At 41.1% G+C, this 16,965-nt stretch overlaps 1 protein-coding gene across 1 annotated transcript in view; it reads left to right on the top strand.

Annotated features, from left to right (window-relative positions):
- The window catches only part of LOC149800207 (uncharacterized), a 133,011-nt gene that overhangs the window by 33,103 nt on the left and 82,943 nt on the right, over nucleotides 1-16,965 (top strand). Inside the window, exon 5 of the mRNA XM_089959777.1 lies at nucleotides 2,636-2,896. Within this exon, the coding sequence (XP_089815903.1) occupies nucleotides 2,636-2,896 (261 nt within the window). The remainder of the gene's footprint in view (nucleotides 1-2,635; nucleotides 2,897-16,965) is intronic.

The raw sequence follows: 16,965 nt of genomic DNA, 5'->3' as shown, positions 1-16,965 counted from the left end.
CAAAGCACTATTGCAACGGTTGCAATGACTGCTAGAACAGCTTCAGTACAAACTTGACTGGTTCTGGCTAGTTTATTTAATGTGCATATCTTGCAGTGTAAGTGATGGGTCATTGCCTAATTGTATTATTTATATATTTCTATTATTTTGATGCAGATATTTAAGTATGCAGTTTCCTGTTCGTGATTTTTTATTATTGAGACATAAAATTGAAAACTAATATATATGAATAGTATTTGGCATGTTGATATATATGGTGTTTTACTTCACGGCTGGGGCCCCGAGTGGCAGAGTGGTCTTAAGCGCTCACCGTTACAGATCACTGCCGTCTCACCTCTTTCTGCGTGGGTTTGAGTGTCGGGCTCGGCCAATGTGTGTACGTGAGAAAGCTTGCCAGTAGCTTCTCATGGGTCGGTGGTTCTTTCCAGGGATTTCCTGGGTTCTTCCTCCACCGTTTATACTGGCTGCCATGTATAGCCTATCTTTTGCTGAAAAATGGCAATAAACCCTACAACAACAACAACTTTACAGCTACTTTTACGGGAGCAGAGTGAATAAAGTGTGTGACTTAGACACGCACACACACACTTTTGACTCTGGAACATGATGTCATAAGTTCATGACCACTAGCGTGAAATGATCCTTATTTCTTTTTCCTACATGATGTTTTTATATGCAGTTATATATAATACTTTTCTTTTCACTTATGAACTTTTCCAGACTCCAGTTTCTGTATGCATATATTTATAGATGGTAGATTTTTAATGTTTTAATTCTGAAATTTGCCAATTAATGCTAATGCTTTTATGTTAACACGTCGAGCATCAAGGAAGTAAAATTTGGTTAACATTGATAAACCTTTTATATTTATTTTTCTAACTCATATTGCCAAATGTTTTTATATAAGGTATTTCTACAGAAATGAATGCTATGATCAAGTGCTGAAAATATTGTTAGTAAGTGATTGAATTACGTATTTGTAAGTAGTTCCAAGCAAGACCACTGTCCAGTTTAAACAGCTAATCTGAAATCGTGAACATGTGATTTAGCTTTGAAAAAATTTCAGTCATATCGTTACAGTGTCTGCAGTGTGACAGTTTATAGTTATGTTTAGCATTGGGGAATCATGCTGGAGACATGTAGCATCATATCCCATCCAGACACATTATCCTGACATCAGGCCGACCAGTCCTAACACTAACCTCTTAATTCTGAGCACCAAGCGAGGCAGCTGTTAGTACCATTTTTATGTCTTTTTATGACTCAGTCAGGGTTCGAACCTGTGACCTCCCACATCCAAGGCGGAAGGCCTAACCACTTAGACCACAGGAGCGGCTGCAAAGAAAGGAAGAGGATAAACAGAAATACCCAGAATTTAGACTAAATGATTAGTGTGCACAATTTTCTTTGTCAATGATGGTTATTTTTATTACATACACATGTACATGTATACATGCATAGATATCATGCATCATATGCATACGTACACACATACAGGCATATACACATATGTACAAGCATCCCTGCATCATCGTAATTACAAATAGGTATAAATAGTTAATCAAATGCCACTATAAAGAGCAAATTAAGTGTTCTACATAATAAAACTTTACCAAAACTAGAATATCTACATTTAATTTTGAATTAACATGCCAAACATATATTTGTAAAGTTCATTTTACTCATCCATAACAGTAGTGATCACCATGGCTTACACAGATTAACATACTGGTTAAAGACACTTGTGTGTTTACTCTCATATACCTGTTTTAGAGGTTTCAAGCTAGTTTATAAAAGTCTTTGCCATTTTCTACTGAAGTTTTAGAAAGTTTTAGAAAATGTTTAAATAAATGAATTTCTTGTTTAATGGTAGTTGATGAAGTAACTTTACCTATTTGCAATTACAGTGCTGTAATGTCAGTACTCATATCAATTAAAATTCACTTCAGTGTATAGTTTCTAATTAGCTCTTTTTAAGTCGCATTGCCAAAATGTATTTCACGCATCATGCCATCCAAGCGCAAATACTCTGTATATGAATATGATACAGTCATACACTTGCAAAATGCATATATAATATACATGCAATTACAACAAAGCATTTGTTACCTGAAGATGATGCATTGGTAAAGCCAATGTTAAATGCAAACATGCACAGAGGACACAATTCAAATAATCGAACGAAACGGTACACATACTCATACACATACATATGTGTTTCTTGATTTGTTTTCAATTCTTCCTATTATGTCCAAAAGTACAAATCACTTCTCCCTAAAATTCAAGTTTAGCTTGATCCCTAATATATCAAGTTATATTGTGAAACAAATACTCATGTTAATTCACAATTTTTTTAAAAACCCGACTGCAAACTCCAATGTAGCTTTTGGGTTCTGCTGTCAAATTCACACACTAGAGAATTGAAAGTCACGATTTATTCAGAAGGGGGTTCACTGGAGATTATGCACCTAACTCAACACAAATTGGCTACATATTAAAAGGGATGGATACATGTTGCAGACATCTGTTAAAATTAATAAAGCCGATAGAGCTCAAAAACTTGGTCAAGATCTGTAATGTAAAGATTTTAAAACTGTTTCGATTATATGTAACTTATCATCTATTGCTTGAACAGGTGTCCCAGTAGAAATTTTGAATATGGACAACAGATCCATCCAACTTTTTGAGGAAGCATTAAAAGATGGTAAGGAGTGTGTTTACAGAATAAGGGTCATGGTTGTCGGACACATGGGTGTAGGAAAGACAACCCTGATCAAGCGGCTTCTTGGAAAGGAAGTGAACATTTCTGAGAGACAGAGTACGGAGGGCATAGATGTGCATGTCAATTGCTGTGATGTATCTTTATCAACTCTTGAATGGACACTGAGAGAAAATGGTATGTTACATGTCTGTTCTGAAATATCTCCATCTCTGTTTCATTCAATGTGTTTTGAGAAAATCTTTCTCATAGCTTGTTATAAAATTACTTTCGCCACCAATTCTTGTTATGAAATGTTTTGATTCATAGGTGTCACTCCTGGCAATGTCGATATTGTCTCACATTATTGGAGAACGCAGAGATAGGTATGGGTTCAACTGTAAGAAAGGTGAGTTCTCATCATTAAGTCAATCAGAACAATTAACTAGGCACAGCTTGTTTATAATCTGAAGAGCATACTTTGGAGTGTAAGCATTTATTTATAACTCCATTTTAGGATTTCTTAGATTTTTGTGATACTTGTTTGATTACGGAGATTCGGTTCTGCGGATATAGTCCTTAGACCGAATGATTAGCAAATTATTTGGAGCAAACGTCATGGAGTGAAGTGTTAGTGAGATTTGCTGATGTCATGGTTTACTTTTAGTGACTTTAGGTCAGAGCTGCAGTGTCCCTGGAGTTCAGTAGTTCCTATTAAAGTCTAGTTGTGTAAATTGATAGTGTGACTCTATGTGCAGTATTTATGATTGGGGACTGGTAAATTACACATTGGAATAACTGAGAAGTGACTGTTCCATCCTGTGTTGGCTGTTGTTGCTATAGTGGTAAATATGGTGTAGAGTTACAGGCAAAATGTTACTTAAAATTTAAACATTAATTTTAGTTTCAAAATTGAATCATAATATGGTTCAAACAGACTTTTTTCAATTATGATTTTTAGTGATCAGCACAATAATTGCCAAAACAAAATTTCCGGACTAAAATTATTGATCGCTATGGACTTTTACAATGGTATTTTGGCATCAGACCGGATCAAAAATGTTTATATTGGATTGAACTATTACTACTGCAGGGGAATCAAGGTACAGTCATGTTAACATTTTCATTCATCTCCTGTATGGATGTTTAACTATGAATGGGATAGAGGAGTACTAAATACTTTCTGCAAGTATGTTTTATTTTTAACTTGTAAATATGACATTTCTTCAAAATTACAATTTAGCATAATGTAAAGTTTAGTTAAAATAAATCTGAATTGCCAGCCACATTTCTAATGTCTTTTACATGTATGAAGAAAAATATTTGTATGGGAAAAATATTTTTTGCATAAATCCTTTTTTGTTTGTACCCCCTAACCAATTTCAATACAAAAATCTTTAATGTGATAAAAAGTAAACAGAACTTGGTGAATTCATTCATTGATATATAATTTCTAATGATGATCAGATTAGTCCTAACACTCACATTGTCTATGTATTTGCTAGTTGATGGATTTTCCATACTAACACTGCACCATATTGTGTAAACTATGGCCAAGTCTATTTTCCTCAGACAACATGAATCAGATCACATTTATTGGTTCAGTTCAGTACACACAAATGTAATCCCCATCTATTTTTAGAACATTTTTTCCATCTCCTTTTGATGGCGATGCAAGAGATAGATTTAGGCATTCTTGGTATGGATTTAAAGGTAATTGCTTAGTCTTTAGAATATGAGCTTTATGGTGTGGTTGTATGTGTGTGTTTCAGCAACAGTGCACAGTGAGTAATAAGGACTTGGTGATGATCCAGAAGTGAAATATGTGTTCCATTGCACATTGTTTTGTTTACAGTTCAGCAACTCAAAAAAATGCTGGTAAACCTATGACACAAACTTCATTGTGAAGTTCATTTTGAAGGTATTTTAGAGTGTGTGTGATTTAGATTTGTAATGTAGATTTTAAAAAATTTCAGTCATATTGCTACAATGACTGCAGTGTGACAGTTTATAGTAATTTCTAGCAATGGGGCATTATGCCGCAGACACGTAGCATGATGTCCCACCCAGTCACATTATTCTGACACCAGACCAACCAGTCCTAACACTAACCTTTTAATGCTGAATGCCATTAACACATTAGTAGTAAGGTGGGCCACTATACGTACAATGGAAATTAGCATTACGGAGACCCCTGGGCCACTATACGTACAATGGAAATTTAACATGGCGAAAAATCGTGGGTCAATATACGTACAAGGGGATTTAACATGGCGAAAAATCGTGGGTTAATATACGTACAAGCGGAATTAACATTGGAAAAAAATTGTGGGCCGATATACGTACAAGGGGAATTTAACATGGGGGAATAGAGTTTGGGGATTGTTTAGGGACAAAGGGGAATTGAATATGGGATTTTTTTTTTTAAATTTTTTTTAAAAAAAGGGGTAGGCAATGGAAAGGCTATCTCTTTTCGAGAAATATGGCTGGCCCTGAAAAGGGCCTTTGAGTTTTCTTCTGATTCTAGTTTCTTCTTTTTCTCCACCAAGTTCTTATTTTATCTCCAACACTCTTTCTCTTCTTTTCTTTCTTTTTTTCTCCTGCTCTTCTTTCTTCTTCTCTTCCTCCTCTTCTTTCTTCCTCTTCTCATTTTCTTCTTCTTTTTCAATCTTTTCGTTCCATTTGCTTATTCTTATTCTTTCCTCTTCATCCTCCTTCTCCTCCTTTATCTCTTTCATGACACCACTAATCTTGTCCTTTACCTTTTTTAAGTTATTAATTTCCATCTTTACACGATGGGGACTATAGGAATAATGGTCTTCAACCAGTCTTATCAACATCTGCTCCATCATTCCTAAGTTGTCTAAAATGTCTTGTAATGTTTGTATTTTGTCCATTTGGTTAGAAGCCATCTTCTTTTTTTATTCTTTGCAGAATGGTTTGAACGACGAATACTGTGGGTTCTTATACTTAAAGCGCGTACGTGAAGGAAAACATCCCCTAAAACGTAAAATTGATCTTACCTAGATCATGACCAAATAACGCGCGGACGTGAAGGAAAACATCCCCTACTTTTTCATTTCATATAATAAAACCCAAACTATACTCTCCACATACGCTAAGAAACAATAAACAAATCAATAATCTACTATCCACACAATCGTACGTGAGTGGGTACAAACACAAACACACAAGAAACAATAAACAAAATCCATAATCTACTATCCTCACAATCGTACGTGAGCGCTTACAAAACCCAAACTATACTCTCCACATACGCTAAGAAACAATAAACAAATCCATAATCTACTATCCACACAATCGTACGTGAGTGGGTACAAACACAAACACACAAACACATACGATAAGAAACAATAAACAAAATCCATAATCTACTATCCACACAATCGTACGTGAGCGCTTACAAAACCCAAACTATACTCTCCACATACGCTAAGAAACAATAAACAAATCCATAATCTACTATCCACACAATCGTACGTGAGCAGGTACAAACACAAACATACAAACACAAACACACAAACACATACGCTAAGAAACAATAAACAAATCCATAATCTACTATCCACACAATCGTACGTGAGCGGGTACAAACACAAACACACAAACACATACGCTAAGAAACAATAAACAAAATCCATAATCTACTATCCACACAATCGTACGTGAGCGCTTACAAAACCCAAACTATACTCTTCACATACGCTAAGAACAATAAACAAATCCATAATCTACTATTCACACAATCGTACGTGAGCAGGTACAAACACAAACACACAAACACATACCCTCACACTATCTTAAAAAAGAGTTAGTGTTTATATTCACACTACTCTACCTACACATTGGCAAATTGATGGTTATTTCTTTTCTAGAGTATTGGGTAGCCCTGAAAAGGGCTGGTTTTTTTTTTTTGGAACTTCATGGACACCTGGTTAATGGTGGCACCTTCCAGGCCTGGCGCCACATACACATCTTATCCCCCAGTTACTTTTTACTTTTTTGGGGGAGAGAGCAGAGGCAGGATATGTCGCTTCAGAATCCCAATTTTCGCTCTCTGGGATTCTGAAATTTATTCTTCTTCTCTTCTTTTCCTTCTCCTCCTCCTCTTCTTTGTTTCTTCTCTCCTCCTCTTTGTATCTTCTTTCCTCTTCTTCTTCTTCTTTATATCTTCTCTCCTCCTCTTCTTTTTTTCTTCTTTCCTCCTCCTCTCTTATCCTTCCCTCCTCCACAATGGCTTCCGTGGCCAGTTCATTCAACAGGCGCCTGGCATATTCCAGATGCACATGAAGTTCCAACAGTTTAGACAGTCTCGTGTTCATTTTTGGTGTTGATCAATCAACAAGGGTAGCTAGACTGCCCAGCGAGTTTCAATTTATAGTGAAAGCGCGGACGTGAAGGAAAACATCCCCCTAAAAAACATAAAATTGATGTTACCTACATCATGACCAAAAACAACAACGCGCGGACCTAAAAGAAACACTCACTCACTTTTTTATGCTACCCATCACTATTTTAAAATTTTTTATAAATCACTTCAATAGACTATCCACATACGCAAAGCAATCGAATCTAACCTCAAATCTACACCTCAAACACCAAATAAAGACATCATTTTAATCTACTATCCACACCAATGTACTTGATCACTTACAAACACACAAACTCACAAACACATACCCTCACATTTTTTTAAAAAGAGTTAGTGTTTATTTTCACACTACTCTACCTATACACATTGGCAAATCGATCGTTATTTCTTTTCCAGAGTATTGGGGGGTAGCCCTGAAAAGGGCTGGTTTTTTGTTTGCTATGGCATTTTTTTAGTTTCTAAGAATGCGATGTCCTCTGAGGATAGACTTTCTGGCGATAGGTCTGCTTCTTCGGAAAGAGAAGAAGAACTCTTTGGTGTCGATACGACAATCGACAAAGCCTCTGTCAGCTTCAGGTTGCTGCTGCTGTTGTTGTTGTTGTTGTTGCTGCTGTTGCTGCTGTCTCTGAAGTCTGTACTTCTCTGTCCATTCTTCTTTTTCCCTGTTCATTTCTTCTCTGAAGAGCTCTTCTATCAGGTCTTCAGTGATTTTTAACATTCTCACATTCTCTATTTCTTCTGGCTTCGGTATCAGACTGTGTCTGACCCTATGCAAATTCACGTAGGCTTCGTTGAGTTTAGCTAGTTTGGAGCACATCTTCTTAGGAGGATGAGTCGACAATGGATGGTTAGACTGGAAACAACCCGGTTCTTAAAGTCAAAGCGCGGACGTGAAGGAAAACATCCCCCACACGGTTTTTGAGTCGCAACGTTTAGTGAGTGTCATGAGAGGGATAGTAAGAAATGAAAGAGCATCAATCCAACATTCTTATAGCTAAACAAAAGACAAAGGCATTTTTTTCAAAACACAACATTTTTTATTCAAAAATCACTTAACACTAAACAACAACTCTAACATTTTTAACAATAATCCAACAATATAACATCAAACAATTTTTTCAAAACACAACATTTTTTATTCAAAAATCACTTAACACTAAACAACAACAACTCTAACATTTTTTAACAACAATGCAACACTAAAAGTTTCTCCACTAGGTAAAGAGGGATAACAGTCTTCCATGGTTTCTAGTAATCTAGGATGACTTCTCTCAAACTGTTGATTTCTATGGTATTATCGAATTCTGCATACAGGATGACGTTCACCGTTTCATCAGGGTCTCAGTCTTTAAACTGAATTTCCACACGAATCTGGCCGGATTTTATAGGGTGGAAATGTCCCTCGTCGCTGCCTTGGTCTGGAGTGAAATCGAAAGCCCACAAAGCGTAGCCTCCTGCATAATCCTCGTACGTAATACCGTGACTGGTATTGGTTCCTAACTGTCCGGTGGCTTCGTACAGGGACAAGTACGATCTCAAGTAATTCTTCTTGGTAAAGTCAGGTTCGAAAGGTCGGGTACACAAGGTCTTGCCATCGTGACTGACTTCGATTTTGGACACGCCAAAGTGTTGAAAGTAGAAAGGATTTTTTTCGGCAGCTCCGTTGAAGGCTGTATTCTCGACGATACCAATGATCAAACGTTTGGGTAACTGTCCTTGGAACAGATGATCTTCGATCTTGGATCGCTGTCCCTTGGGAATGGTGAAGGTTTTCACTTCCACGCGTCGTATGGGATACTTGGCGGTCGTTCTGCTCAACGTCTGACTGATGTCGTTTCCCACTTTAGGTAACACTTCCACACGGCGTACGTAGAGTCTGGCTTCTAGGATTTTGGTTTTGTAACCGTCACTATCAGCCATCAAATTGAAAGCGGCACTGCTACGATTCAGTCTCAGATGGACATCCACCCCGTTCAGCAAATACTTTTCTTGCAACCACATGTCCAAATGCAAACGATCCATCAGTTCTAAACTTGTGTCGGCTCCCGTGATTCTCTTTCTTCGTTCTACAAATCCATCATTGTTGTCTTTCTTTTCATCAGTTTCCAATATTTCAAACTTGGTAGGTTCATCAGCTTCCCATACCACACAGGCATTGAGATGAGTGTTCTTGGCATCTATTCCGTACATCAAGAGATTTTCCAGGTAGGCACGATAAGGGTAAGTATCCATGCTGCTACTGACCAGTTTGTTATTCAAGTACAAGTCCACTCCACTGAACAAGGAATGCATGAAATTGTTGACGGGAGCTACTGCTTCATCGTCTATAGCACCTCCAGTCTTATCTAGAATTTTAACTTTCAGGTACAAGTAACTGCTATTCAGATCGATGTAATCTTCGGGCTGTCCTTTGATTTCAAACTCGATGGGAGCGGAATCGGTCACTGAGGAGACGGGGTGAAATTCCACCCACTGGGATTCTTGCATCGTCATCATCGTGGGGGGCATGGCAAACAGGTCCAGTTCCGTCTTGGAACAAGCGCAAGATTCTCGGTGCATCATTTTTTTGTCTCTTTTCTCAATAATCGAAAACGTCTAAGTCTCAAACGGTTCTTCTTTTCTTGGCCTTTCTCGCTTGAAGTCTGGTGAAAGGGTGTTTTCTTCGTCGTCTCTTTCTGCCTTGTCCTTGCTGAATGCCTGACTCGGTAGCGTGCAGGGCATTTATAGGTGTTTCTCGTTGGCCTAAAATGTCTTTGCCCGTTTGCAGCAAGACATTTTTGCCTGCCCTCATGAAGGCTTCTTTAGGGTTTTGTTTGTCGATGATGACATTTTGGAGAAATTCTTTGCCTTGCGTCAGTGCCGCATCTTTCAAGGCGTGCAATCGGCGTGTCACCATTGGTTTCAACACCGGGGCCACCGAACGAAAGGCCGATTTTAACATATCTCCTAAGCCGTGTCCTCGCTGTCGAGCAACCCCTCGGTACACTGGATACATGACTTACTTACGAGTCGTGAGAGAACCGTTTTTGAAAATGGAGTTTCACCGTGACTTTTCCTTTGGTGAATGGAATATTTTGTCCCAGATCTCCTTTTATAGCAATGTTGACCATGTCCAAATACGACTTACTGACAGGCAAATAGTGAGGATGTACAAATTCGCGGTGGACGTGGTAAGTGTTTCCACCTTCCTCGTCAGCGCCCGTGGCAGAATCTACTTTGAAAGGAATGACACGCAGTAACGGTACGGAGGTCTTTCTCATGTCCATGTCTCCGCCCAACATGTCAAACAATTCAGGACAAAATAAAATGGACATGATTTTACTCCGTTCAAATTTCATCAAGAAGCGACGAGCTGCTTTGTGGTACTCCATGGTGACACTTTTGTTGACATGCTCCAAAGCTTTCAGAAACACGACATTAAACCTGGAGGTTATGGTGCTGACCAAATGTTGACCACTAAAATAATAGCCTGGGGGAATGAACAAGTGATAGGTGGTGTACTTTTGATTTTGTGTACGGGTTTTCTTGTCATATTTGACATTGCTATCCATCCACTGTTGCATTTGCTCGTCATGAACTTCAACATCAAAAAAATTTTGATTGGGAAGGACATTGAGGACTTGGGTCGGGTGAATCATTTCTACTAAAGCCACTTCCCAATGGGCTTCGTGATCTAACTGGATGGCTTGAGGTAATTTGGCCGTGTAACAGCACAACGTGTTCTTGGGAAACACCTCCATGGAACTGTCACTGGGTAAGGTTAAGTAAAATTGGTTTTGGTGACTCATAATTCCAGAGTTCTGTGGCTGTCCGAGGGGATATTACTGGACGTCAGAGGCGTGTCTCCGTCTAAAATGGGGTTCTGGTTGTGGTTGAAGTGGTGACTGGCACTGGCACTGGACACAAGGTTCCTGGGGTTCCCGTTCGAGGTGAATTTCAGGGAGGGATTAGGAAGCAGGTAACCGATGCAACTGCTCAATAAAATGGTCCACAATTGTTTTTCTCCTTGTTGCAAACTCAAATTGGCGATGGCTGCCCCGATGACACAATACACCACAAAGATTTGGCAGAAAAAGACGATTTGCGTTTTAGGCACACGTTCTCCACACCACACCCACAAGGGTTGTTTTTGTAAATCTTGCACAGAAGAACTAGGTGAAGGAGGAGTGGTCGACGTAGCTGCGTCTGCTGTGTGAAAGGGCATGATGGTCACTTCTTTTTATAGTCGATGACTTGCGAAGCGTCGATCCAAGAATCGAAACTGGGTGGATATCCTTTCCAACGTACTTTGACTTCTTTGACACGTCGTTTGCCCACTTTACGGGTTCTGCATTCGAGAATGCTTTCGATGTCGTACACGTCGTCTTCTTTTTTGGTCACACGTTGTAACTCGGGCAAATAAAACGTTCCTTTGAGCACTTCTCCGTTCATGTCTTCCAATTTATAGACGGCAGGATGACGGCCATGCACTCGTCCAGTGACGCGAAACAATTCGGTTGTCCAGTTAGGTAAGTAACCTTTGTCGAAAGTGCGTTTGGTTTTGCCAATGCGCACCCAATCTCCTATGGCCAACATTCCACTTTTCTCGGGGACCGCCCTCGTCGGGGACGTACCAAACAGACGCTCAAACACCAACACTTCGTTGTCGGGAGTCACGTCTTGCGGGGCACGTCCGATGCTTCGATGGTAAGATTGGTTGTACGCTTGCACCAGGTGCGGTAAGATGTCGATGTACTTCAGAGTGTGGTGATGCGTAAAATATTTCCACATGCGTTCTTTCAAAGTGCGTTGAAAACGTTCCACGATGCTGGCTTTGGTTTCGGGATTCTCGGTGGTAAAAAAATGAATGTCACGTTTCTTTAATTCTTTTTGGAAAGCTTGGTTCAGAAATTCGGTGCCTTTATCCGTTTGCCATCGAAGAGGGTGACGACCGCTTTGTTTCAACACCCGTTGCAGGGCTCGCACTAACTCGCTGCTCGATTTGGAAGTCAAGGGCACGACCCAGGCAAATTTGGAAAAGACGTCGATGACACAAAACAAATATTTGTAGCCATGATTGTAGCTGGCCAAATGAGAGACATCGGCTAAATCGGCTTGCCATTGATGATCGATGCCTTCCACTCGGGTGCGACTTCTGGCAAACTTGCGTCGAATGGGTTTGTGTAAAGTGTAGGTAGCTTGTTCTTGTAACCATCGTTGCACTTGAGGTAAACGGAGACTTTTCAGTCGCGTTTTGGCAGCACGATACAATTTTTGAACTCCTGCGTAACCTGCAGGATGGGAGGGATCGTAGTAAATGCTGGCTAAGACTTTTTCCATTTTTTTTTTGTGTTGGTTGGTGTGTTAATAAGACACCCACTCTTGGAGGATGCTACTCTTTTTCTCTTGGGGTATTTTCTTGGATTGCAATGTTTTGCGTGTGCGGCCAGCAATAGGTGTCGAAGAGGAGAAGGATGTCTGAGCGGGGGATATCGGTTCTTGTTTCACTTCTGTCTTCACTTTCTTTTTCTCTTGTGAGGAAGAAGGGGTGGCCATCATCTTTTTAATCCATCCAATTCTGGAGGTAGGTGGTGTTGTTAACTTGCGTACTTTTTCTGGTGGAGTTTGAAACCCTTCCTCTTCTTCTCCTTTTTCTGTCTTGGTCACGGGTACTGGTGGTACTGGTACTGGTACTGGTACTGGTGATGGTGCTGGACTTTTCATCAAGGTCTTAAAATCTTTCAGAGTGGGTAGAGCTGTTTCGTCTAAAGCTTTCTGGTGAAAGAGTTGCAGTCGTTGCAAGAGTTGACCGTACTTTTGCGATTTTTCTGTTTCGGACAAATCTTGGCGATCCATCAAGGACTGCAATTCGTGTTGTAACTGGGACATCTCGCTCAAATGGGGATTGGGAGGTAAATGCGGGGTGTGTTGTTCTTGCCACCGATGGTATTCCATCCATCGTTTGTAAGGTACTAAAGCTAGTTTTTGTCCTTCCATGGGGTTGTCAGGGGTCGATTCTGAGATCTTGGAACTTCCGAGGCCTTTTTATCTTGCTCCCACCAGTCCTCCCAACATGGTTCCCAAGACTCCTTTCAGTATGGGGCCTAACAAGAGAGGTAAAATACGTCCACGTTGCACTAACATCTTTTTTTGACGAATGGGAATTTTCTTTTGAACCATTTGGCGAAGAACGTGACGATGTTTGCCTAAGCATTGTTTCTGGTGTTTGGACAAAGGGATCGTGCCTTTCAAAACGTTCAAACAACATTCGCACACGGTATCGATGACCTCTTTGGAGGCTGTTTGAATGAGTTTTTTTCGTAGGGGTGGAGAAGCTTTGGACAGGACAGATAACATGTCCCCATGTTTGGCTAAACGTGGTGGCAGTCCTTTCCTTTTCTTTCCTTGGGGTTTTCTGGAGGGTGACATCTTTGAGTCTTCAGGAGCACCAAAAAAACACTGATACCCGACTTGGTCACAGGCCTTTTTTATACTGGAACACGTCGCCACTGATTGTCTTTACGTCGTATTAGTTTGAGGACAGGCATGACACGTCGTGCAGGGGTACGTAACGGACTAAATCGAGCCAGTTCTTGCTTGGACAAATCCAGCAAACTTTGTAACATGCCCGATCTTTCTTGAACTTTGATTTTGGGAGAAGGTACTTTGTGAGCAGCAGCCACTGCCACTAAATTGGAAGGTCCTGCCACTGGGGAAGTTCTTTTGGGGGTCATCAACGGAGAAGTTCTTGGTGTGATCAACGTCTCCAAGTACTCTTCAGTTCTGGGTGTCATTAATGGAGAAGTGGACAAACGTGAAGCTGCCGGAGACGCAGTCACCGCCGTGGCAGGTCGTGGTTTGCGAGTGTAAGGTTGCGTCCTGGCCGAAGTGCCTCTCTTGCGACTAGTTTTCTGTGGACTTTTCTTTTTCTGGGGGCTTCTTTTCTTTTTCCGGGGTGGTGGTGGTGTCTGGTCAGAGGAGGGTCCTGCCACTGGAGAAGTTCTCCTTGGGGACCTGGTCTTTTTCTTCTTGGGGCCTCGTTGGACTTTTGTCTTGGGGATAACTTTGGGGGCATTAGGATCCCATCTTAAGAGTGAGTGAATGATGACCCCTCCTAGAGTACCGCTCCCTCCAGGTTTCAAAATGATTTGTTTTTTGGTTTGAGTGTCGATGCGGGGATCGGCCAGTTGGACCAAAGCGACTTTGTTTCGATCGAAAAAGCGTTTGGTTTGATGAGGAATCTGAATGATTCCTTGGAGTAATTGACGTGCCGTCACCGTGAACCATTGTAAGACTTCTTTGAGACTAGCTTCTAAGACACGAGCTCGTGTTTGTGGATCTTTTTCTCGACTGATGCCATACAAGGCACGAATCAATTTGACGGGAAGATGCGACTGAAGGGACGTCATGTTCACACTGAGAGTGAGACAGACGGAAAAGGGTCTGAGGTTTTTATAGATTTTTTGATGGGGAGTGAAATGAAGTCGAGGACGGAGACGTGTACAGGACAGGCCCTCCGTCTTGGCACCAGTGGTGAAACAAGTGGGTACGAAATCGCAAATCCTCGGGAGTCGTAGGTTTCAAATCGACGAGTAAATAGGCGTGTGGAGTTTGAGTGGCATCGTCGTACGCCAGAGTCAACCAAGGCGTTCCTAACTGTTTGGCTAAGACTTGCACTTGCGATTTATCTCGAGGGCTTTTAAACAAGACCACGTAATGCGCATTGAGACTGATGGTGCGATGGGCTTTACTTTGTTGAAACAAATTTTGGGTGATATAAATGACACTGGCATTACGGTGATGCCCTTTGCGTGTGAACCACAGTTTAATTTCTTCTTCGTCTTCTCCTAACATGTCGTCGAAAATGACCAAATGGGTTAGACGGGAGTCAGAGACGATGCCATCGTCTTCTTTAGGAATGCCTTCCACAAACACGATGGAATCGCCTTGACTTTCTCGCAAGAGGCTGTACGCCGATTGCCACTCTTTGTAACACCACACGATTCGTTGAGGGGGTCGATCGATCAAATGATGTTTATGTTCGATCAAACGTTTGACGAATTCGGTTTTGCCTGAACCGCTAGGTCCAGCAATGAGCATGTTAAAGGGATGGCGAAGATACAAAGCCTCCCGACTGGCACGATCTAAGTGTTCGTCGATGACTTTGACAGTAGAGGAAGAGGGAGCAGAGACAGCAGAGGTAGCCATGGTGTGAGAAATGTCACTTGTGACACGAAAAACAAACAAGACAAGAGTTTATATACTTTTTCAGAACACGTTTATTGAATGTTTTTTTCAAACATGAATACGAAAGACAAAAAATACATAAAAGCCAAAGGCTTAAGTACAAGAATAAAAGGCACATGATAACCATGAACGTGGAATAAACACAAGTGTCTGTACAACATGTTTTGGGTAAAGTTCTAACCAGTTCTATAGTAGGGGTAAGGTCACACAAGTGTCCTCCCGAAAGGGTCTTTCAGGCCTGTCCACGACAGTCCTGTCCTGGGTGACGGGTTCTTCTGGCACCGTCACTAACACAGGTTGAAAAGTAACTTTTTTCCTTGAATAACTCTCGTGCATACTAGGCCACCTCTTGTGTCCAAGCCTCAAAACCCTGGTCTCGGTGATGTCCAACATTTGACTCCTAACCAATCTGGTTTCTTCTTCGTCAACGACATGGTAAGTTACTTCAATGAACAATGAACTATCGATCTTGCCTAGGGTTCCTTTTTATATACAGACCCATACCGACGTGACCGTACGGTAAGGTGAAGTGATTGGGAAGTCGCACTCGCTTCTGGTATACAATTTGATAGACTTTTTCCAAGGGTCGACTGACGATGTGGTGAGTGGGTAAGCGTACAATCTTGTTCGGTTGATAGGTGGTCACTTTAAAGTTTCCATCCTCTCCCGATTGCAAGGCTTCTTTCAATACCCCAAAGTTGACCACTCGACTGGTACGATGATTCAGTGTCAGTCCTTTCACTTTGCACGTCGTGTGCACTTCTCCTTGTTTGTCCCGGTATTCGTAGCCGTAATTTTTGGGACCACCACTGACGAAACTTAGAATCTTGTCGTCGGGATGCTCGTCTGTCCAGGCTCCTAAACGGTCTCCTTCGATATCATGGTGCTGTTGAATCGGGTGATGGATGTAAATGCAACTGTCCGTGTCAAAGTACAGGACACGTTCTTCTAACAGTTCTAAAGCTTCGTACAATTTTAAGCGAGCATGAGCTGTCACGTAAGCCGCAATGATGACATTTCCAAAAGGGTCGTCTTGTACAAAGTCCAGATCTTCTTCGTAATTGACCAAGATCAAATCCTCTCGAACGACGTCCACGTGTTTCATGTATTTGGTTTTGTCGTGAATCATCTGGAAGTAGCGGGAAGGTTCTGTCAAATATTCCGTCTTGGGTAAACAGTCGTTGTGCCATTTTACCCCACAAGCAATTTAACATCACTTTGGCAAACGATCGCCTGCCTTCGTTTTTTTCGATGTGGTCTAAAGAGATGCCTTCTTGTGCGTAGTATTTCTCTTTGAATTGTATTTGGTCTTCGGGAGTGTGACACCAGGAAGGATAGCCGCTGGCTTCTTGTTTCAGTTTCAAAAAGGCATCCACGTAGTCGGCGAAAATGCCTTTCTGAGTAGGGTCACCCTTGTGGTACTGTTGTGTCTTGGGAAAGTGGCAAATTTCGTACACTTCTAACAGTTGGTATCCCATGTCCAGAGCTTTGAACAATTCCACGCTGACCCAGGTTCCCGTCAAGGCACGTTCTTCCTGGCTGTGATGGCAAGGTTGGTCCTGGTTGCACGTTTCGGCACAAGTACGACACAAGGGAAACATCAGTTTGCCTTGACAGTGGTGAGGTAAGACGGGATGGTATAGGTTCG

Source organism: Sinohyriopsis cumingii, chromosome 5 (assembly GCF_028554795.1).
Source record: "Sinohyriopsis cumingii isolate HCF-2022 chromosome 5, ASM2855479v2, whole genome shotgun sequence".
Classification (NCBI taxonomy): Eukaryota; Metazoa; Mollusca; class Bivalvia; order Unionida; family Unionidae; genus Sinohyriopsis; species Sinohyriopsis cumingii.
This window is presented reverse-complemented; position numbering and strand designations above follow the sequence as displayed.